At 49.1% G+C, this 24125-nt stretch overlaps 1 protein-coding gene across 3 annotated transcripts in view; it reads left to right on the top strand.

Moving 5' to 3' along the window:
* The window catches only part of Gsn (gelsolin), a 58927-nt gene extending 35414 nt beyond the window's left edge, over positions 1-23513 (top strand). For all 3 annotated transcript variants that reach the window (XM_008833454.3, XM_017798260.2, XM_008833452.3), the window contains 14 exons: positions 4744-4905; positions 7024-7173; positions 8161-8250; positions 9946-10078; positions 11186-11274; positions 11408-11623; positions 13971-14104; positions 16476-16566; positions 17564-17734; positions 18302-18476; positions 19428-19552; positions 19733-19810; positions 22152-22212; positions 23080-23513. In XM_008833454.3, the coding sequence (XP_008831676.1) occupies positions 4744-4905; positions 7024-7173; positions 8161-8250; positions 9946-10078; positions 11186-11274; positions 11408-11623; positions 13971-14104; positions 16476-16566; positions 17564-17734; positions 18302-18476; positions 19428-19552; positions 19733-19810; positions 22152-22212; positions 23080-23249 (1845 nt within the window). In that variant the 3' untranslated portion in view covers positions 23250-23513. The remainder of the gene's footprint in view (positions 1-4743; positions 4906-7023; positions 7174-8160; positions 8251-9945; positions 10079-11185; positions 11275-11407; positions 11624-13970; positions 14105-16475; positions 16567-17563; positions 17735-18301; positions 18477-19427; positions 19553-19732; positions 19811-22151; positions 22213-23079) is intronic.
* Positions 23514-24125: the final 612 nt, after the last annotated feature.

The raw sequence follows: 24125 nt of genomic DNA, 5'->3' as shown, positions 1-24125 counted from the left end.
AAGGAAGGAAGGAAGGAAGGAAGGAAGGAAGGAAGGAAGGAAGGAAGGAACCCACCTCATGCCATGTACTGTAAGTGCTGTACTAGGGAATCATAGGACCTCGTTTTGGCCTCAGAAAGAGGCACAGGAAGGTCTCACAACCAATATGTGGTGGAAGCCATGTTGGAACCCAGCCTGCGTTTCTCTTTCTCAGGCTGAGCACTGGGGAGTCTGGGTAAGGTAGACGGGTTCCTTTCCAAGGACTTGGGAAGACTGGCAGTCAAATCACTGATTGCAAGGAGTGGCAGGTGGAATTCAAAGGAGTGGTCAGCTCAGAGACTGGAGGGTATTTGTTCATTTATCCGCCTCGGTCACTTGTTGCTCAGAGAAAGCTCAATGGACACAAATATAACAGTTGTCATGAAGACAGGGATGGTTTTACCAGGCCAGAGAACATTGTGGAATAGGTCACAGGTGCCCCAGGTTTGCAGGAATTGAAAGAGATGAGAACCACTATCATGTATCATGACTTTCCTGCAGGATCTTGTTTAATTTTCACCATCGATTTCAGGGTGGCAGTAATATTCCCATTTCAAAGATGAGAAAGCTGAGGCTCAGTGGGGTGAGCTGATTTGCCTGAGTGTCTACAAGCTAGTGGGAGGGTTCTCACATTCCTCGCTATGAGTCAGGGGCTTTGCTAAGCAGTTTACTCAATTCATTTCACAGTATGCTAGTATTAGCCCCGTTGTATAAAGGAGGAAAAAAAGTGTCAAGATGTTAAACAACTTACCCAAGGTTGCCCAGCTAGTGGGATTCAGTGTGAAAGATCTAGCATAGCCCAGTTAGTTCAGAGTGGACGTTTCAAGATTCTTTGACCTTCCGTCTGAGCTCCATGGAGCCATCATCTGCAAGTCTAGCTAGGATCCCCTACCCCAAGGGGATTTTCTGGGTTATTCTTGCTCTTACTCTGAGGAATGCTTGAGAAGGTGGGTCCCAGTCAGGGCTCAGATTTGGGGCTTCAGTATGGAAGGGACTGGTGGACATGTGAAGTCCAAGGCCAGCCCTGTTTACTACTTCTGCAGGTCCTCGGGCCACCCCCGTACTTGGCAGGCCTAGCCCAAGGTTCTCAGCCTCCCGCCCTCATCAATTATAGATGCCAAGGAGCAGGGCTTGTTATGCAAGACTTGTTCCTGTGAAAGCATCTTCCTGGGAGCCAGTTCTGTCCTGGAGTCAGGGAAGGGGCAGAGAGGGGACACGGAGCCACCAGGAAGGACTGGCCTTTCTCAGTCTGTGACCCCCACTAGGCTTACGTCACTGTGTACTGAGGGTGTTTCCCATCAGTGATCTGTCTCCCAGCTCTTTCCGTCCATCTTCACCCTGGGGACCCCCCAGGGCTGTATTAGAAACCCTTTGTTTAAAAGGAATCTGGGCCTAGCTGAGCCCTGGTATACCCTGGATTGAGGAACAATTGGAAAGCCAGACAACCATTGGAACCTTTTCTTAGAAAAGGACTCCGAGTTTGGAGGGTGGAGAGGTCCAGCCTCCTCGTGAATAGGTTCTTAGTTGTTTAAGTACCCAGCTTGAATTTTTTTCATGGAAATTTTAGTGATGCCCCTCCACCCCCATCTCACTAGAAGGATAAGACAGGCTTAATATAAAATGTCAAACATTACAGAAACACAGGTTTCAGAAAGTGAACATCCTGGTGATTGATTCACCCTGTGGGTACATACCAAACGCTGTCTGGATTTCTCTTGTTTTCTCCACAAACACATCTGTCTACTGATGTTGCTTATTTAATTCAGAAAGTAACTCTTTAAACAACTCACTCTACAGAAGTTTGCTCAAATAATTTGATGTCAATCTCTCTTTTCACCAGAAAATTAGACTTAGATAGCAGTAATCAATCTTAAAGAATAGAGTAAAATAATAATAGGAAAATTTTTTAAAATTCCTGTTTTCCTTTGTAGATCCACTGATGTCTTCTGAGAACTTTTATTATTTATTTATTGTCTATCTAGCTATCTATCATCTATTTATCTATCATCTATCTATCTATCTTGCCAAGTCTAATTTCCTAGCTCAGTAACATTAGAGTTAATTAGGAAACTAATTAAGGAAAGGGAATAAGGAAACTTTGTAAGGAAAGAATAAGCTGGCCTTGGGTAGTGCAGGCCTATGACCCCAGCTACTTGGGAAGCTGAGGCAAGATAACTGCAGGTTAAAGCCAACGTGGGTAACTTATCAAGGCCTTTTCAAAATCAAAAGTAGGAAAAGATCTGAGGATGTAGCTTGGTGCTAGAATTCTTGTCTAACATGCCTAAGACTCTGGGTTCCATCTGAGAGAGAGAGGGGAGAGAGAGAGAGAGAGAGAGAGAGAGAGAGAGAGAGAGAATAAAAAACTGATACTTTTTTTTTAAAGTCACATATTTTTAATAACAGAATAAAAGGCTTGCTTGAACAAGTGTTGTAGAAAAGAGGATGATCTTTCCTAGCTCCTCATTTCCTTGTCTCTTGGGAATGGTCTTTCTAGCACCTACTTTTTTGGAGAGCATCTCAGCGCACCTCATCCTTGGCATCCAGCTGAGTGAGGTCCCAGGCTAATACACTCCTGGGAGGTCCAGAGCTGATGGACAACAAGGCCAGTCCCTGAAACGCAGAATGTGGAGATAAAACCCAGTTTTGCTGCCAACTGGACCCTGGGCATGCTTAATTAACCTCTCTGAGCCTTCAGCCCTTGCCCCAGAAGCAGTGATTTCCCTACCTCAGGCTTATTGCGAGTCCTGCGTGGACAGCAGGTGGGTGCCCAGACCCAGGGGAGCTCAGTCACTCGTGGCTCCCAGAGGTGATTTATATGCTGCCCGGGTGGCCGCTTCTCACCTGGTCCCCAGTTACTCTCAGGCATTCCTGCCTTGGCCCTAGCCTTCCACCAGGCCCTGCTAATATCCTTTGAACTCTGCTCTTGATCTCAGACATCACTGACAGCCAGTCTCTGGGTCCCCTTCAGACCTGACCCTATACCCAGAACTCGAACTCATTCTTTCTGTGATGGGGAAAGCTCCTGGCTTGCTACTGATTTGTGGGTGGCCAGAGTCAAGAGTGGAAGCCATAAATATACCTCTGCTCCATGCTAAGGTCATTCATATGGAGTAGCACCTGCAGTTTTGTTGATGGGCTCTTGACACAGAGTGCAAAGGCAGTTGAATCAGAACTGAGTTCTTTGGCTAGGCCTGGGTAAAGTAGAAAAGGACATATGTCTATACCAAGAAAGAACACCAGAGGGCACTCCAGCTCCCAACCACAGGAAACTGCCTGCCTCTCATCCTGGGATATTTGCTCTGATACTAGAGGAGGAACATGGTTTTACAGTTTCAAACACACCTGGTTTGAATCCTGGCACCACCACCCAGCCTCTGTGAGACCTTGGGCAAATCTCTTCGTGTGTGTGCTCTGCATGCGAAATGTGTGGAACCGTGGGCATTATGGGGTGACAGACACCTCCATATTGTTTAATGTTGGTGGACATAGCAGGAGCCTGATTTGAAATGGCTGCCTCTACCTCCCATGGCATCTGTGTAGCTAGTGTCAGCCTTAGCCCAGCTCTGCAGAGAGAGGTAGGCAGGTAGGGACCTGGCTGGGGGAGCCAGGGGACCTACAGAAGCCCTCCTGCTTCAGGCCCATAGCTGGTGGAACAGGGAGAAGGACTAGACAGAGAGCAGGAGGCCTTGTCTGTGCCACACAATTGCTGAACACCCATGAGGAAGTCACTTCACTTCTTTGGGCTTCACCTTATGCTGAGAAAAATGGGCTGCTGTGGAAAGATGTTTTCAGCTCTGAACCTGGGATCTAGGGCTGGTGAGTATCTGGAGCTGGGGACTCTAATTTCTAGAAACCCCAACCAGCTTATGTTGGATTCTTACTGAACCAAGGGCATGTGGTGGCTGTGGTAGAGAAGCCCACATGCAGAGCCCTTTTCCAGGACTTGGTGATGACTGAGAAGGCGGAGAAGAGACCAGAGGCTGAGGGGGGCAGAGATTATCCAAAGCCATCTAGTATTCTGGTGGTGGCTAAGCATCCTGTGCCCCTACCTGCCTCCGAAGGGTCAGTTGGGTGTGTGGGTACCACAGGATGATGGAGACTGACTGATGGTATGGGCTGAGGAGGTCCAAGAAGATTTCCTAGACACCCTTAAGGATGGGAAAGGTTTAGATTTGGATTAGCACTTCTCAAAGTATGTTTTGCAGAACAGGAGTTGGAGGCAGGGTGAGGTGGAGAAAGTGGTGTTGATTCTGTGAGTTAGGGAGATGCTGTGTAAAACAGAAGGCAAGCAGTTGTGTTCATGGTAGGATTTTCCAGAGCTGTTTGATGCTCCTGTGTATTATGTAACAGGCAGAGACAGTGAGTAAAGAGCATTTCCTATCATTTGATCGTGGAACCCTTTCCCTGAAGGACATCTTGGGTAAAGTATCCTAGAATATCTTTTGGGGAATGCTGGTTTTGAGAGGAGAATGTTTGCAGTCCTTTGATACAGGGAAATGGCTCCTGGGAATCTTCTGAGTGGAGCATGAGATTTGGTGGGAATGTTGTGTGTAGGGAAAAAATGCCTAAGTATCAAGCACAGTAAAGAGTGAAAGTCCTGGCTTGGCTGTTCAGCACTATGTGACTAGTCCACTGGCCAGAATTTACTTTGGTCCTATGCCCTCCCCCACACCTGCTTCCCTGGCCCTCTTCCCCTGGACTAATGCTGTCCCCTTGACCCTGCAGAAAGGTGGCGTAGCATCTGGCTTCAAGCATGTGGTACCCAATGAAGTAGTGGTACAGAGGCTCTTCCAGGTCAAAGGGCGTCGTGTAGTCCGTGCCACCGAGGTGCCTGTGTCCTGGGACAGCTTCAACAATGGCGATTGCTTCATTCTGGATTTGGGCAATGTAAGTTCCACTTGTCCTTTTCCAGGGGCCACTGTGGTATCCCTGGCCTGGCTGGGTCTGATTCTGGGGAGGGAGAAACACTCATGAACATGTTCATAGACATTGAGGGAGGGGGACATACCAAAAGGATCAATAGGCCCTGTATGTGTGGTATGAGTGGGGCACACAGACCCAGTAGGATGTGTCTGGTACTTCTAGAGTCTCACAAATGTGGACTGAAGCCAGTCATGTGTGTGCACAGACCTCAGGTCCTCATCATTTGTACTGTGTGCTTGATATGCAGACCCCCTAATGTCTCTTGATACGCATATCTGTGCATTTTTGAAAATATAGACACATACTTTTATTTTAAGCATGTGGCAGTTGTGGGCAAAAAGCATAGACTCTTGTCTACTGTGAACACTAGAGCCATAAGAAGTTCCCACACACGTAGACTTGGACCCACAGTGTATGTCATACCTGTTGTTAGTTGCACATGTACCTGGTATGTGACAATGTGCACGTGGTATACCTCCCCAAGCCCACTTGCAGGCAGATGGGTGATGCCTCATGCATGCTTGCCTCACAGGTCCATGTGAGCACAAACCTGCAAACGGACATGGCCAGACACTGCATCCTAAAACTTCTGTGCATATGAGTCTGTGGTATAAAGGCCCATGATGACTTAGTATAAGCTTCTTATTGAAGGAAAGTAGCATGCCGTGTATGAATCCTGGTGCTGCTCTGTGGCTTTCTCCAAGGCACCACACCTGTCTAACTCCCTATCAAGAAACAAAACATTGCAGCCCTCTGCAAAATGTCTGTTGTTCCCTCCCAGTCCCTTCACCCCTGAGGGCAGTCACCACCTGAAACTCTCTCAACAGGACAGACTTGTTTTGCCCATTTCTGAACCTTATACGCACAAGGTCTTGCTCTTTTGTGTTGGGATTCTTTTGCTCAGCCTTGCATTTCAATGCAGATCACGCCTCCTCCTTGCTCTGTAAGTGCCGACTCCATAGGTACACATCTTGATCACTCATGTCCTAGATGGACATGGGGTGGTTTCTGGTTTGGGCTGCTCTGAACATTCTAGCACAAGTCTTTTGGTAGGTGTACACCCACAGTTCTCGTGGGTCTGTTCCTTAGAGTGGAACTGTGGTTCACAGGGTATTCTAGTTTGCTTTCTGTTGCTGTGATAAACACCATGACCAAAAGCAACTTAGGGGAGGAAAGAATTCTTTTTTCACTTACACCTCCAGGTCACAGTTCATTGTTGAGGAAAGTCAGGGCAGGAACTCAAGCGGGAACCATGGAGGAAGGCTGCGTACAGGTTCACTTGCTGTCTGGCTAATGCTCAGCTAGCTTTCTTATACAACCCAAGACCACCTGCCTAGGGACGGTGCTGCCCACAGTGGGTTAGACCCTCCTACCTCAATCGTCAATCAAGACAGTCCCTCACAGACATGGTTACAGGCTAGTCTGGTCTGGAAAATTCCTCAGTTGAGGCTTCCTCTTCCCATGTGACTCTAGGTTGTGTAAAGTTGATAATAAAAACTAACCCGCAGCACATAGGTTATCTGAGCTGAAGGAGAAAAATTGCCTTCCAAAACGGCAGTTGCAATGTTGCTTCTCACCAGCAGGGGTCATAGTCCATATTCTGTTGCTGTAACAGAACACCAGAGGCTAGGTAACTCATAAACAAGTTGGTTTAGGCTTACAAGGTCTTGTGTTATAGTGATGCTTTAGAAAGAGCGAACCTACAAGAAAAATGTTCCCTCTCTAATGACAGAGCCTGGCAAAGGCCCTTTCCTTCATGGTCATAATGGTGATCAAATTTGAACATGAATTTCAGAGGAGCAAATCATATTTAAGCTGGCAAGAGTTTACATACACAGTCTAGATGTAGTTACGCACTCCCATGTCTCCGGATGTAGGGAGTTCATTCCACTGTACTTGGGTGGCAAATGTGTGCAAGTGTGTGTGTGTACATGTCTGTATATGTGTGCACGCTCTGCCAGCCTTGACCTGAGTAAGCATGGGCAAAGAGGCACTCGCACAAAGCCACAGCTGGCATTTTGCCTTGCCACTGGGTGGTTGTGGGAAGGCTGGGACATGACTGGCTGGGTCTCTGTCTTCCAGAACATCTATCAGTGGTGCGGCTCCAACAGCAACAGGTTTGAAAGGCTGAAGGCCACACAGGTGTCCAAAGGCATCCGTGACAACGAGCGGAGTGGCCGTGCCCAAGTCCATGTGTCTGAAGAGGGTGGCGAGCCTGAGGCGATGCTCCAGGTGCCTGTGGGGTGCAGGCGGGGTGGGGTCAGGCTGCACTTGTCTTCGTCATTTGGTGCCAATCAGAGATGAACATGAAGAGATAGTAAAGTTGGTGCCCCACCCCTGAAGACCATTTTTTTTGTCCTGAATATTTGAGGAGTACGAAGATAGCTTTCCTGATAACTCTGATCCTCTGAGAGCTGAACTGGGGCATCTCGGGGCATGGTGCATGCTGGGAGTGCAAGTCACATCCTCCAGTAGGGAGGACCAAGCCCTCCAAAGGGGCTGGGAGAGAGGTTTTCCCAGCATTCCTTGGCTAGCAGTAACAACCAAGTCCCAGCCATTGATGTTTTATTCTAACCAGTTCTATTCCTTTGTGGCTCAGTTAGTGAACAGTATGATAGGATTGTCAGCTGCTGTGCTTTGAGAATCTATCAATAGAGGCAAGGTTCCCCAGGAAAAGGAGCTCTGCTCTTTGCTGCTTAGCTCTTTCTTGCTGGAAAAGAAGATGCCAGACTTCAGCCATGGTGTGGGAGGGATAGAAAGTGGACAGGCCCCACACGGAGCTGTGAACTCACACAATCACAGCAATTGAAGTTCAAATTCTGGCAGCCACTGAGACACCATGTGGACAAATCTCTCCAGCCCCCAGTTTCCCTTACTGTAAATGGAGAGAGCTAATCCTTGTACCATGAGGAAGTGGAATCTCCTCCAGTCCCTGCTGGAAGGTGTTTGTGCTGGAAGGTGTTCAGCAGTGGCAGGCAGCTCAAATAGAATGCACATGACAGATCAGAAGATCCAGTCTGGGGTAGGGACATAAGGAGGACACTGACTGGCAGATCCTGAGTTCCTCATTAGCAGCCTGGGAACAGGCTCAAGATGTCAGGGCTGGGAGGGTTCCCATGGTGACTCTGCCTGCCCATGTGGCCCAGCATGCCAGGGAGCTCTCTCAGGGGCCTCCATGCTCACTGCCACCCTTCTGCTCCATCTCGCCACTTCTCATAGGTGCTGGGTCCCAAGCCAACTCTGCCTGCGGGTACTGAGGACACGGCCAAGGAGGATGCAGCCAACCGAAAGCTGGCCAAGCTCTACAAGGTAAGTCCCAAGGACAGTGTCCCCCAGACAACTCAGGGTCAGAAGGGGGTCAGGATGGGGAGGCAGGAGACCTATCCCTCTTTGGCTCCCCTACACTGGGACAGGGGCAGGGGGTGAGGGGGAGCTGCTTTCCTAGGTCCAGGGAATACTTGTGTCTGTTGTCACCCTGAATCGAGAGAACAGTAAGAAAGAATGAAGAGCCTGCCATGTCTGGGCCATGCTTTGAAAAAAGAGGGGGGTTATTTTGGGTTTTTAATTCGTTTGTTTTTCAGGCAGGGTCTTACTGTAAAGCCCAGGCTGGCCTAGAACTCTTGATCCTCATACCTTAGCCTCCTAAGTTCTGGGATTCTAGGTGCATACCACCACACCCACCCAGAGGGTCAACTTTGCAGAATTGTGCATGATTTGGGAGAATTTGGCGGGAGAAATGAGAAAGTATCTTAGGAAAATATTTGGTGAAACTGCAAAAGTGGTGAGGGCGCAGGGTACGGTTAACACCTAAAATCTCTCCCTTGTGTGTATTCGGGGTTATTAGTCAGTGCTGGGGGTCCATCCCAGGGCCTTGGGCCTTGTGTATCAGGCAAATGCTGTACCCCTAAGCTAATTCCTGCCCCTTCCTTGTCATTTTAGAAACTGGATTGAGGCTCACAGGTTTGCTATATTGCAGATCCCAGCTCCCAGAGAGTCCTCCTCAGAGCCTGTCAGCGCTGTGTGTGATCAGTCAGTCTTGAGAAATCTAACTAGTGAGATGCCTGTTGTTTTTAAGTCGAATAAACTTTTTACATTGGAATTTCTTAGATGTTCAGAAGAATTGCAGAGTTAGTCCATTTGCCCTCACTCAGCTTCTGCTTAGCATCCTGCATAAGTAGATACACTTATCAAAACTAACTACTGATACTGGGTCAATATTAACCCAGTTACAGACGTTATCCTGATTTCTCCATGTTCACTTCAAGTATCATCAAGAATGCCACATTGTGTTTGACTCTTGTCACTATTTTAAAAAATTTTTATTTATTCTTTTTCATTTTATGTGTATGAATGTGTTGCCTGCATGTGTCTAAGTGTACCCATGTCATTGCAATGCCTGCAGAGGCCAGAAGAGGGCATTGGATCCCCTGGAACTGGAGTTACAGGTGGTTGTTAACTGCCTCGTGGGTGGTGGAAATCGAACCGGAGTCCTCTGCAAGAGCAGCCAGTGCTCTTAACCACGGAGCCATCTCTCCAGCCCCTCTTGTCACTGTTTTCATTACTCTTGAAGTCACTATAATTTCAATAAACTACATCCTCTTCAAGTCCCCATCCTTTTTAAGACAGGGTCTCATGTTTCTCACACATCCTCCAACTTACCATGTAGCTGAGGATGACCTTGAATTTCTGATCCTCCTGCCTCTACCTCCTGAGTTCTAGGATTGCAGTGTGTACTACCATGCCCAGTTTATATGGTGTTCAGGGGCTGGAACCCCAGGTTTTGTGGATGCATGGTAAGCACTCTACATACGAACTGAGCCACATCTCCAACCTGAGTTCCTTTTTTCCTGCATTGATCTCACCTTCCCTTTCCAGGTATTAACAACTATGCCCAGAAGATGTGACAGATTGGGCAAAGGAAAGGACAGCCTAGCTGTGCCACAGAGCTTGGGTGGGCCTGGGTTCCTCTGTTTTCTCACATGTCACTCTATCTCCATCCTGCAGGTCTCCAATGGTGCAGGCAGCATGTCCGTCTCCCTCGTGGCTGATGAGAACCCCTTCACCCAGGGTGCCCTGAGATCTGAGGACTGCTTCATCCTGGACCATGGAAGAGATGGGAAAATCTTTGTCTGGAAAGGTATGGGACAAGGGCCTACATTCCACCTGGCTCCAGTGGCTTCCAGGATCTCAGACGCAGGGAGAGTGTCAGACCTGACCCCCCACCCCGCCACCGCCCCGTGACAAAGGAAAGAAATCAGGATCTTGGCTTTGCAGCTGGCTCACTTATTGCATGATCACGGGCACTTGCTGGACCTGATTCCCTGTTTGGGCTAAAAATGAGTGTTTGCCAAGTGTGTAACAAGATCAGTTCTCTCAGAGGTTAACTGACACCATGTAAAATTTATATTAAAAAGGTCTAGCTCCATGGATCCAGTAAGTTCTTGGGCCCCAGCAAATTGGACAGTGTTAAACAGTTTTTTTTTATTGTGGGACTTGTAAGTTGCTGCTGGGCATGGGGGTCTTTGATGAAGGTGGTCACACCAGGAGGCACCAAGAGAAGTCTTGTGGATGGAATGTTTGCTGTGAGGCTCTTGGAAATCTTTGACCCAGAGACATCTGAGAAGACCCTCAATGTCCTTCCCAAATGCTCTGAGACTAGTTCTGGCCGGAGGACAGAGGGAAGGAGGCAGTGGGTGGGCAAAAAGAAAGTATACAAGCTCCTGGAACCTGGTGGCTGACCTGGGGGATCTGGACATGGACCAGCCAGGGCCTCTTTTGGATCGACAAGGCTCTCATGGTTGGGACAGAATCCAGATTGTGGGTGGGGAGGAGCCTGTCGCCTTTAAAGGAGGCTTCTGGCTGATGGGGTAGTCTGATTTACAGGTTCCCCCTTGCCCTGTCTGCAGGGTGGCCATGGAAGAGTTCTGTGACCCCACTGAGATCCCCATTTCCTTCTATGTGAATGGGAACAAGCTAGGCATAACATATGATCTAAGGCTTTTGTGTGGATTCAATAGAATAGTCTATATGGTTCTCAGAACCAATTCTGTGCTTACTAATGAACCACAGTGGTTATCTAGCCAGGATCCGAAGGGGATCCCCTGCAACTGGGAGCCCTCAGCTCTTAGAGGTGGGGTTCTCTGGCCATGGTCTAAGTCTAAGGAGAGTAGGGAGGTGGGCCATCTGCCCCTTTCCTTGGGTCTCTGCACTGCTAACCCTCCATTATTCATCTGTCTTCTGGCAGGCAAGCAGGCCAACACTGAGGAGCGGAAGGCTGCCCTCAAAACGGCCTCGGACTTCATCTCCAAGATGAACTACCCCAAGCAGACCCAGGTGAGAATCTGAAGACAGTGGAGATAAGGGCTGGAGGAGGTGGCCCACTCCCCTGGGGACTGGGCATCTGAGGCCCCCCAGACCTCCTGCTAGGCAACCCTGCCTCACCTGGCCCCTTTCCTGCCCTTTTCAGGTTTCAGTCCTGCCCGAGGGTGGTGAGACTCCACTGTTCAAGCAGTTCTTTAAGAACTGGCGAGACCCAGACCAGACAGATGGCCCTGGCCTGGGCTACCTCTCAAGTCACATCGCCAACGTGGAGCGTGTGCCCTTCGATGCTGCCACACTGCACACCTCCACCGCCATGGCTGCCCAGCATGGCATGGATGACGATGGCACTGGCCAGAAACAGGTATTGGAACTGGAGTTTTAGGGCAGACACCCAGGCTCTGGCAGTCTCAACAGGCCAAGTTCAGTCACCTGAGATGGAATGTTAAGAGACAGAGAGACTGATATTTAATCAATGTAGCCACATTGGAAAGAACAGGAATAGGGGTCTCATGATGTCAAGCCCATCTGGCATGAGCTTTAGGTTTAAATAGAGGAAGAATTAGGACAAGAGGTATGTATAGTTTTAAGCAGACCTGATCAAGGCATGGCCTGGTTGGTCAGTGTCTCAGATCTGACTCTGCAAGGTCTGAAGAGGTGCTTACTGCTTGAGGAGATCAGAGTGATTTCTACAAGGTGACATGTCTCCAGGGTGCAGCCTCACCCTCACAGACAGTCACACTCACCTGGGGGGGGGTGGTCTGTCCCTCGAGAGTATGTTGCTCTTGGAATCTGCACGTTCAAGACTCTGTCTTATCTTTGTGCCCTCAGCCTTGAAGACAGATGAGATAGGTCAGCTATTCAGAGGCTCCTTTGAAGGAGTAAGGTGCCTGCATGGAGAGCTGACCCAGTGTAAGGGGGCCGAAGGAAAGGAAGCAGCGATGTCAGGTCTCCTCCCACTTAGTTATCTATCCTATGGTCCCAGACAGAAGCCAGAGTGGCTTCTAAGTACCTACTGGTGGGGCTGGACTAGCTGAGGCCAGGCTCCTCCCTCCCTCCCCCCCCTTGCTCCCCCCACCCCCGCCCCGTCCCAGGCATCTGCAGCTGGTACCCTGCCCCCTGCTTCCCTGAGGATGTTTTCTCTAAGGTTTCCATCATAGTTTTGGTGGATAAGATTATTTTATTTTAGTTTCTTTACAATCAGCATTCTCTGAGCACCTCCTATGTGCCAGACTATTTATGAGGCTCTCAGATCTCACCATCTCCCCTAGAAGTGCCTGTATGGGAGGGGACATAACCACAGCCGCAGAAGGTTTTTGAGACCTGTTGTCCCTGGAGATGGAGGGGAAAATGGGGATTTTGTGGGAACACAGAAGGGCAGTGGGAGAGGGTGATTACAGCAGACTGTGCAGGAACAGGGCCTTTGGATGGGGTGTCACAGGAGTAGGAGTTTGCTGCTTGGGAGTAGGGGGCATCCCAGGCAGGACCACTATTTTGGGGGGATAATGCCTTCCCCAGAGGTTGGTGCTGGGCATACTCAGGAATGACCGTGAATGCCATTCATGGGCTGTGGTGCTACTAGGGTTTTGGGGGGGTTGGTTTTGTTTTTATTAAGGTTTGGGGGTTTGGTTTTGTTTTTAGCAGACATATGACAGGCTCATTTTTGTGATTTAGAAAGTCACCATGAAAGTGAGTTGGAGACCAGAACATGAAGGTAGAGAGCTTTGAGGCTGTGATAGTTTAGGGGAGGGAAGGCAATACCCCTAAGGCTGGGAAGATTGTAATGAAGGTGGAGAGGCAGAGGTAGGTTCACCTGTCCACTTCAGATGTTCGTTCTCTTCCTGACAGTAGGGCTTGTCTCTACCTGGCCTTGTCACGGTCCTTGGTGCCATTATTCTCTAATTACTGCAGGGTGTGGGGGGACGAGGCAGTGAGTATTCAGTAGGCAGAGTGTAGCTTGGCTGTGTGTCCTGGGGCTATTTCTGTAATCTCTCTGAGCCTCACCTTCTCACCTGTGAAATGGGGTTTGATCTCTTCCATCACCTTCAAGAATTTCTGAGATCCTGAGATCAGAGGTTCCCAGGGCTCAGTATCTCTGTTGTACCACCAGGTGTCACTGCTGGGCTTCCTGTCACCAGAGCTCTGCAGAGACCCGCCAGCAGGGGTCATTCTGAGGCCACCTAGAGATGGCCCTGACTCTGGAGGTGACCTGTAAATTCCAAGGGATTCAGGACATGGGGAGAATGATAACATTAGTGTTAATTCTGCTAAGAGCAGCTGCCCCCAACAGGCCAGCCATGGTGCTGGGCGCCTTGTCACTTTCATGAAGAGAATTTAAGCCTTGCAGTGATTCCACTAGCTAGTTTCATCATCCCCACTTTTCAGATGAGAAAACTGAGGCTCAGAGAGAAGAAGGAAGTTGTCCAAGGTCACATGACCTCTCAAGGGGTAGAGCTGGGTTTGACTCTGGTCTGGCTCTCCACCCTCCCTGGGCTCATTCTTCCAGAGCTGCTATGGGGGACCTTCCAGGCGGATGCAGAGAGTTAGGCAGACTGTGGTGGGAGGAGCCAGAGCAGTAACCCTGGAATTGAGTCCCTGCCTCCCTGATCCTGTCCTGTTGTCTAACCTCTGTTCACTGTACTGGGCCCTCCAGCCAACCTGAGGTGGGGGAAGGCACACTGCCATGTCTGACCCCAGCTCTACCCTGGCAGATCTGGAGAATTGAAGGCTCCAATAAGGTGCCAGTGGACCCTGCCACATATGGGCAGTTCTATGGAGGTGACAGCTACATCATTCTGTACAACTACCGCCATGGTGGCCGCCAAGGACAGATCATCTACAACTGGTGAGGGCTTGGGCTATGCTTGGGGTATTAGTGGGAACATGGGGCCAGGCTTGGCCTGAATGTGGTGACAAGGGTGATGAGCTAGGCTGGGGTATGGAGGCCTGAGGTGGGACGGCCACACCCTGCCGGGACCCATTCTTGCACAGGATCACAACTTTTAACCTCTTGCCATCAGAACACAGGGAGAGAGACCCCAGCTCAGTCATGCCAAGGTCATCCTTCCAGAGGCTTCCATTATAATAATTACAGGTTATTCTTCTATACTTCATAAACATGTAACATTGTCATATGTGTCCATTACAATCATTACTTAAATAATTGTTTTGAAGCTGAGCAGGTAGTCAGTGTTCCAAAACAGACACAGTAAAAGTATCGTTGAGAAGCCTTACCCCCATCTGTGTCCCTCTGGACTCCATTCATCAAAGTCCCATCCCTTCATGATGCAAATGCTGTGTTATTGCCCTACAGCTTTATCCATGATTTATTCCTGGAAACCAACCTGTGTCACTATATAGAGAGCTTCCTGGTGTGTGTGTGTGTGTGTGTGTGTGTGTGTGTGTGTGTGTGCCCCCGCCTGCTCACACGCGCGCACCTAACAGTCATACCACATTCCTTTGGGCAGCACTACCATGGTTTATTGACAAGTTCCCTGCTGATGCATACTTGGGTGGGTGCCAGTCCTCCACTACTGTAAGCATCACTGAAATTAGTGACTGTAAGCAAACAGATGAATGTTTAAAGAAGTCCCTGTAGGGGTGAGTTCCCAGAAGTGAGACTTCAGGGTCAGAGAGTCAATGGACCTGTCATTTTGATAGATAGCCCCAATCTCCCTAGATAGCATTTATGGTCTTTTATATTCCTGGATTCCCACCAGCCACATTCTAGAGAGTCCCTGTTTCTGTGGATGCATCCCAGAGGACTATGCTGTTAAACTCTTGGATGTTTATCAACATGGTAGTTGATAAAGTGGTATCTTTTTAGACTTGAAATTTGTGTTTGGGGCTGGGGTGTGGTTCGGGGCAGAGGACTTGCCGAGCATGCAGAGGGGCCAGTACCCCCAGCACTGACAAACAAAAAATATGTCTCTTTTACCAGATAAGTTCAGGCTCTTTATCTGTTAAATTTCTTCTTAAAGTTTTCATTTTGAAATAATTTTAGACTGGCTGAAGAGTTTCAAAAATTAAAAACTATCTGGACCATTCTTACACACACACACACACACACACACACACACACACACACACACACACACTGCCTTTCCTCTCCCTGCACTTTGCAGCCATCCAAATGCTGTGTACTTGTCTGTGTGTCCAGTCACCAGTTTTCCATTCCTGTGTCTTTTCTGGGCCAGGTCCTAATGCAGGACCCAGTGGGCTATGTCTAGGGCCCAGGACCCCACAGGATATTTCTTCCTCGTGCCCTGTTAGTCTCCTGGAATCTGTGACACTCTCTCAGCCTACCTTTTCCTTCATGACCTTACACCCTTGAAGAGTACTGGTCAGTTTGACAGCCTCACACTTTTAAAAGCATCTACATTTTTAAACAATTAGATAATATATGGGCATGATATAGATTCTTTTTGTGTGGGGGAAGGAGGTTTGAACTCAGAGCCTCATGCCACTAGGAAAGTATTTACCACTGATATATATCCTCAGTTCCCTTTTTGTTTTTTATTTTGAGGTAGAGTCTCTCTGTAGCTGGCCTGGAACTCACTTTGTAGACCAGGCTGGCCTGGATCTCACAGAGATCCACCTGCCTCTGACTCTGGAGTGCTGGGATTAAAGGCGAACACCACAAAGCCCAGTTTAAGAAGGCTTTTTAACATAGGGTGGATGCCAGGTATGATGGTGCAAGGGCCAGTCTTGGGAAGCTGAGGAAGGAGTCTTTCTAACCCTCCCCTCAGGGCAGTCACTACTGATCAGTCTTTGAATACCCAGGAGGTCTTTTGCACATGTTCTGTGAGGCTAAATTGACTGGTATCTTTTCCCACAATTAGCCCATGCCACGCCTGCCTTTTGCTGACCCACCTTTCTATACAGGGAATGCCCTGACTACTTTTCTACATCTCCTATTTGAGTCTCAGCACACTCTCATGGCTGTCCAACAGGGGATGACCCAGGCAGTACCCTGAAGGGCACATTTAGGACAAGAAGATCTGCCTGCTGTGCTAGGACCTAAGTAAGAAGACAGGCAGCTGAGCTGGGGTGGGCAGGCTGGCTTGGTCACTGGCGCTTGTTCTCCTGACAACCGCTTTTCTTCTCTATTCTTGTTCCATCACCTGCAACATGGAAGTTCATAGGTTTCTGGAGCTCAGGACAAGGAAGAGGCTCAGGGCTCTGTGCAAACGTAGTACTGAGTCTCTCTCTTTTAGGCAGGGTGCCCAGTCTACCCAGGATGAGGTCGCTGCATCTGCCATCCTGACTGCCCAGCTTGATGAGGAACTGGGAGGAACTCCTGTCCAGGTGAGCTAGTGCAGTGCCTCTTCGGGTTGTGGCCTGGGCCTGGTCTAGCCTCTCACTTATCTGGTTATCTACCCATGCATCCATGCCTCTGTCCACCTACCCATTCATTCATCCACCCACCTACCCATCTTCCCATCGTCCATCCACCTATCTACCTACCCATCTATCCTTCCATTCATCCATCCACCCATTAATCTACCCACAAACCCACCTACCCATCCTCCCATTCATCCATCTACCCATCCATCCATTCACCCATTGACTCACCTACCCATCTTCCCATAAATCCATCTGTCTAGTCACCTGCCCACCTACCCATCTACTTATCTATCCATCCATCCATCCATCCCTCTGTCCTTCATCTGTCCACACATCCACATATTCATACACTCATCCACCTACCTATGCAACAAGTACTTGTACAGGGCTTTCATGCTGGAATTCATTCCTGCAGCCAAACACACAGACACTGTCCATCCTGGGCAGTGTCTCCACATCCTCTCTTGGCAGTCCAGAAGGGGATGACCCAGCTAGTCCTTTGCAAAGCACATTTAAGACAAAGAAATCTATTTGTTGTGCTAGACTCTAATTAAGAAGACAGGCTGCTGATCTTCAGCAGGTGGGGAGAAGGGATATTTGGAGGGATTTGGGCTATATGGGGTGCAAGAGCATCTCCAGATCTAGGATGCTCTTCTTGTCCCTCTACCCTCTCACATGTCTGTAATTGATGTCAGCATTCTGGAAGAGTATCTTCAAGCAATCCATCCTTCCATTTAAGGCCGTATTTGCAAACATGGGCTCCCCTGGTTCTTGGACAGATGGGACAGCAGCCAAGGCAGCACCCGGGGGATCTCAGCCATGAGTCATCTCTGCTCAGTGCCTGGGTGTTGTGGGACCTGGTGCTCCCTACCACACTCAGACACAGTGTGATGGCTGTATAGGAGGGCATGGCCCAGGGCCACACAGGAAAGCTAATGCTCTCTTCCCTCCCTGTCAGAGTCGTGTGGTCCAAGGCAAGGAGCCTGCGCACCTCATGAGCCTGTTTGGTGGCAAGCCCATGATCATCTACAAGGGTGGCACCTCCCGAGATGGCGGGCAGACAGCCCCCACCAGTACCCGCCTCTTCCAGGTCCGGGCCAGCAGCTCTGGAGCCACCAGGGCTGTTGAGGTAATGTCAGCTCCTAGACCACAGGGGAATACCCCCCTAAAGACTGTTAGGCCTAGTGAGTAGCCCTCCAGAGACCTGGGGCTGGGTTGAGTGGATGGGGTGTGAGGAAGAAGGCTTTTGGACCTTCCTATCCCAAGGACATCTGTCTTGAGCCTCCTCTTCACCATTCAAAGATACTCAATGTCTCTTGCACACCTTCCATAACAGGCAATCCATTACCTTCCATATCACTCATTCTCTACAGTCTGGAAAACTGTTCCTCATTCCATTTCAGTAGATTACTATGGTCTAAGCACTATAGAGAATTGTTCTAGCACCTCCTTTGTTTTAGACAGTCAACTTCTCTTAATATAGCCCAGGATTCCAGATTATTTTCACTAGTCACAGTACATGAGAGAATCATGGGTTAGCCAGACCTCTCTGTCCAAAGTCTGTGCCCCAGCTCTAAAAGGATGTGTTTATCCACCTTTACATAAGAAGCCAGTCCTGGCTGCAGGGTCTCCTGGGCTGTAAGGAAGGGGTTAGGTTTTTTTCTGGTTCCTGATTAACTGAGCACTGTCCTCTCAGGTGATGCCTAAGGCCGGCGCTCTGAACTCCAATGATGCCTTTGTGCTGAAAACCCCCTCAGCTGCCTACCTGTGGGTAGGTGCAGGAGCCAGCGAGGCAGAGAAGACTGGGGCCCAGGAGCTGCTGAGGGTGCTGCGGGCCCAACCTGTGCAAGTGGCAGAAGGCAGTGAGCCAGGTGGGAGCTGGGAAAGGACCTGGAACTGTCCTGTCTTCCCTTCCCACTGCCTGGGGTTCTATCTCTACACATTCCCTGGGGCCCAACCCCAGGTGTGTTTCAAATGGAAGCAGGTGGATGCAACAAGGGTGGTGGTAAGTGACAGGGTAGTCCCCAGACATTGAAGGAAGGAGGTCTTGGTGTGGACAGTCTTAGAAGGGTCACGGGAGCTAGTGATCATTTCCCAGGAAGCCTTGGGAAAGGGCGGCAGGGGTAACAGTGTCAGAGGGGCGACTGGCTCACTTCACTTTTAAAATCTACAGAGAGGAGAGCCACACCCTTGGCCTTCAGCCCTCAGCCCTCAGTTTTCCTTTCTGTTGGTGCTCAGGACCCACCCCTTCTTACTTGAAATTTCTTGGAACCAGGGCTGTCCAGCAGAAACCTCTATGAGGATAGATGTGCTCTCCATCTCCCAGCCTTAGCTCGATGGCCACTAGTCATGTACACTTTAGTAGAAATGGCTGAAACGAGGAGCGTTTGATTGTATTTAATTATGATACATTTTTGTGGAAATGGCTGCATACAGACAGAGCAGGCATGTGTTATAGAAGGAATGTGGAAATTTGGATTCAAAAAAGATTTGCTTCTTGGCTTTACTACTTCCTAGCTGGGTGAATTTGGCTTGCTTCACCTCTGAGCCTCACTGCCTCATGTGCTGTCGGCATGATTCTTAGGTCCATCCTGCAGTGCTATAGTCCGAAGCCATGTGTCCATTGCCAAGTCTACCCTTTCCAAGCCTTTCTTTGATTGATAGTCTTTGAATTCCTTCCACTCCTTTTCCTCTTGGGCTCCTGGGATCTCAGGGAGGAGGGCAGGCCACTGGGTTTGGGCCTGGTTTGCCCTGAAAGCTGGTGAGATGTGCTTTATGGGGCCATGGCTTCCCTCAGTAACTGGTGTGGTCTCCCCTCACAGATGGCTTCTGGGAGGCCCTGGGTGGGAAGGCTGCCTACCGCACGTCTCCAAGACTGAAAGACAAGAAGATGGACGCCCACCCTCCTCGCCTCTTTGCCTGCTCCAACAGGATCGGCCGCTTTGTGGTGAGCCTGGAAGTCATACCTTGGCTTTTGCCTGGGGAAGGAGGCAGGTTCAGGGGGGCTAGTGAGCTGCAGAGCCTAGAGAAACAGATTGAAGGCCCAGTGCAGGAAAAGAGTCCCTGTGGGTTGGACCAGCTGGGGACTATGGATGCTTCTTGCTTGAACTTTTCTGACCCCTCCCAGATTGAAGAGGTTCCTGGCGAGCTTATGCAGGAAGACCTGGCTACTGATGACGTCATGCTCTTGGATACCTGGGACCAGGTAAGTGAAGGAGAGAGGGTAAAGGCCTGGGCAGAGACAGAAGCTGGACTCGGCTCCAAGATGAGCCACCAAGATGGTGTAAAAGAGGCAGCACTGGGTGTTGCCAAGGAAGTCTTGAGTGGCTGCAAACCATGTCCCCTCTCTGAGCCTCTGTTTCCTCATTTTGTGGGCTGTAAAGTGAGAGCGGTGAGACCTGCCTGGCAGGCAAATGCCCCCTTGGAAACTGCAAAGTGCCTTAGAAACACAGATCACATGACCTCATATCATGTCCTCCAGGTCTCAGGGGAGTAAGTGTGAATTCTGGCTTTCCGTGAAGAAAGATGAACTTAGTAGTGTGTCATGTGTGGATATAAGCTGTCCAGTGTTGCTTGGAGCCTTGGAAATGTCCTCCCTTGGCTCTAGGCTCTCTAACCTCATCTAGGGCAGTTGCCTTGAAGGGCCCAGCAGAGGTAACAGCATTCACTCATTCACCCAGGATCAATTGAGCACCATCCTACACCAATGCTCTGTGTAGAGGATGTGAGGGATGGAGGACTGGATCGAATCAACCGCCTATGCCCTCCCTTGACCCTTGCCTAGCTCAGTAACCCATTCTACCAAATGCCTCCTCCCAGCATCCTCCAGCTTGCAGAATGGCTGGTCACAAAGGCCCAAGCCTGTCTTCCTCCCACACAGTAGCTTTCGGGCCCCAGTGGGAAGATCAGTAAGAGTGTTTGTTTGCAGCTTGACCCACTCAGTTGTCATCATTGACTGAGCCATTTACCTGCTTGTCCATCTCCTGATGTAGTCCTTGACCAGTGGTCCTTAGTATCACTATCTTCCGGGCAAAACACCAAGTACTAGGAATCCTACAATGCATCACATAAACCATATTGGGTACCACCAATGCAGAGGGACTTCCAGTTCTATAAGGAGCACGTTGGCAAATGAGGATGAGACACGAGGCCTGGCATTTTATTGTCCAATGCCATCTTATCAATGGCAGATGTTATTGATTGTGATTATTTGAGGGATAGGTAGATAAAAATAGATTACTTGATGAGTAAAACATGTAGCACACAAGTATATTCCAAACCCATATAAAAACTGGATTAGCATGTCTCTAATCCCAGGCCTCCTGTGGGCAAGATGGGAGGCAGAGACAGAAGAATCCCTGGAAACTCATCAGCTAGTCTGGTGTACACAACTCTGAACAACAGGAGATCCTGTCTCAGAGAAGGTAGATGGTGAGAACTAACACGCAAGGTTGTCCTCTGACCTCCACATGCACCCACTGGCACACATGTGCCCCCCTATGCACACATCTAAAAATAAAAACAAAATAGATGGTACACAAACATCAGTGGAATATATTTTTAAAGTTATTTTTTTTTAGATTTGTTCATTTTATTTGATGTGTATGAGTGTATTGCCTGCATGTATGTATGTGTACCATGTGGGTACAGTGCCTGAAAAGACCAGAAGAGGGCATTGGATTCCCTGAAACTAGAGTGATAAGTGGTTATGTTAGGCCTTCTGCAAGAACAGCAAGTGTTCTTAACTGCTGAGCCATCTCTCCAGTCCCTAGTGGAATACCTGTATTGATAAAGACAGAGATGGGTGTCAAGTAGCCTTTCCATGTACATTTGTTGAGTGAATAAATGCAAGAGAATGTGTTTGGTTACTCCCTTACATATATGACTCATGAACTTTTAGAGAGGGCTCTCCATTTCTGCCTCAATATTGCAGTGATAATGAGTGAAGCAGGAAGGGATGGGAAGATGGAAGGGGTGGTATAGACTGAGGCAAACTGGATCTGCCCACCAGAAGGGTCACCACTGCTCAGCTTCCTCCAAATGAAGGTCATAGCCCAGTGCTGCCAGGTCCTTATATACATACATACATGCATATATATGTCTTTTTGAGATAGGGTCTTCCTGTAGCCCCAGCTGGCCTGGAACTCACTGTGTAGACCAGGCTGGTCTCAAACTCAGAGAGATCGGCCTCTGTCTCTGGAGTGCTGAGATTAAAGGCATGCACCACCATGGCTGACTTCAGATCCTCATATTTCAAGAGAAGTTAGATACCTAGACTCTTACATCATCGCCGGTAACTAAGTTTGTGGGAAATGGTATTACAGGCCAACACACAGTAATGGGCAGGCATATGTGTGTAGGTTACTGCTCTGCAGCCTCTGTTCCAGTCCTTCCAGTCACTGTCTGAAGGCTGTTAGTGTAGTGAAGGGCTTTGTCTTGTCTGACATCTGGGACCACCACCCTCACCCCGTTACCCCGTTCTTCATTCAACAGCAACTGCTGCCAGGAGCTCTCATGTGTTTTTCCCTTTCACATTTCACCTCCAGGTCTTTGTCTGGGTTGGAAAGGATTCTCAAGAAGAGGAAAAGATGGAAGCCTTGACCTCTGGTAAGGACCCAAGCCTCATGTGTGTGTGTCAGGGTCGGGGGCGGTCTGGGTGTCTTTGACTGAGGTGGGAGCAGCTTCTGGTGCTGGTCTAGGACTTAGCAGCTGTGGGATGGGGACTTCCTTCTCCACAGCGGGAGCTTCCTGCTGGGGGTGGTGTATCCAGAAAGTCAGCTTTCTGTGACTCTAACAAACACCCAAAGTAATTGGTTTATAAAGACAGAATGTTTATCTTTGAGGTTCCAGTCCAAGGTAGGAGGTGTGTAAGGAGCAAAGACATCAGGTCTTGGAAACAGGAGAAGAAGGGGTGGGGTCCCACCAACTTCAAGGGCATGCCCCCAAGGACCAGAGGATAGTGTTTCCTGTGGTTCCCACTAACCCCCAGTAGTGCCAAACTGAGGGTGAAAGCTTTGGGGACAGTCCAGGTCCAAGCTGTAGCAGGTATGAAGGGACAGATACGTGAGACCAGGGGAAGAAAAGAACAAACAAGAAGCCATGTCCCACTTCCAGCACGCCCAAAGGTTTCCTTTGTCAGGGTCTCCGTGTTCAAAAGCAGATTCCTAGTAGCCAAAGAATGCTGATTTAGAGGTTGGGAACCTAAAGGCAGTTTCTTTATTTAATATCTTCCAGTCACCAGGGGGGAAATGATACATCCAGGAAAAGCTTTGAGAGGCAGGAAGTTACGCAGTAGTTCCTGTCCCCTTTTGTGCTGGGGGCAGGTTTCGGGGGAATCCACACGGGGATCTTTGCCTGCAAGTGATGATGTCCAGTAAGGATGGTAGACAGAGCCCAACTTTTCTGGCAACCCTCTCCCTGAAGAGGAGATATTAAGACCCCCTGGGTTTCCTTCTCTTCCATGTGTGTCTGCAGCTAAGCGGTACATCGAGACAGACCCAGCTAATCGTGACAGGCGGACTCCCATCACTGTTGTGAAGCAGGGCTCTGAGCCTCCCTCCTTCGTGGGCTGGTTCCTTGGCTGGGATGACAACTACTGGTCTGTGGATCCCTTGGACAGGGCCCTAGCTGAATTGGCTGCTTGAGTAAGGGCCAGTGCCACCAGTGTCATCCATCAGTGCCTTTGAGAACTGTCCATCTTCCAAAGAGATCCTGTGGCAAGTAGGACACTATGCTGTGTGTGTGTGTGTGTGTGTGTGTGTGTGGTTTTGTTTTGTTTTTTAGTTGGTTTTTTTTTTTTACAGTAGCCAAAACAAGCCCTATAAAAATTCAGGGTCTTTGCAAAATTGTCTCAAGTATCTGTGCTTTGGAAATTGAATTCAATAAAAAGCTTTTTGAAGTGTGTTCTAGATGACTTCACCGTTTTCCTCGTTCCACAGCCCTAGCTGGGATTCTAGGTCTGCACCACCATGCCTAACCTAGCTGAGATTGTAGGTCTGCACCACCATGCCTAACCTAGCTGAGACTCTAGGTCTGCACCACCGTGCCTAACCTAGCTGAGACTCTAGGTCTGCACCACCGTGCCTAACCTAGCTGAGACTCTAGGTCTGCACCACCGTGCCTAACCTAGCTGAGACTCTAGGTCTGCACCACCGTGCCTAACCTAGCTGGGATTCTAGGTCTGCACCACCGTGCCTAACCTAGCTGAGACTCTAGGTCTGCACCACCGTGCCTAACCTAGCTGAGACTCTAGGTCCGCACCACCGTGCCTAACCTTTTATTGTTTTTTTAGTGCAGCAAGCTGTACGTGACAGAGAATTTTGTTTTAACCAGTTGGTAGGCATACAATGCTGTATCCTATTACACAGACATATGTGCAGTGCAGCCATCACCATCACTTGTACCCGAATATTTTTATAGTTCCCAGCATAAGTGCTATGGGCATTAAATAATAACCCTCTTTATTCTTACCCTGGAGAATCTTTGTTCTACTTTCTTGATGAATTTGCCTATTTGGGATA

This window comes from Nannospalax galili, unplaced genomic scaffold, assembly GCF_000622305.1.
Source record: "Nannospalax galili isolate Female #2095 unplaced genomic scaffold, S.galili_v1.0 scaffold34, whole genome shotgun sequence".
NCBI lineage: Eukaryota > Metazoa > Chordata > Mammalia > Rodentia > Spalacidae > Nannospalax > Nannospalax galili.
The sequence above is the reverse complement of the archived record's forward strand: the minus strand, read 5'-3'. Positions and strand labels throughout refer to the sequence as shown.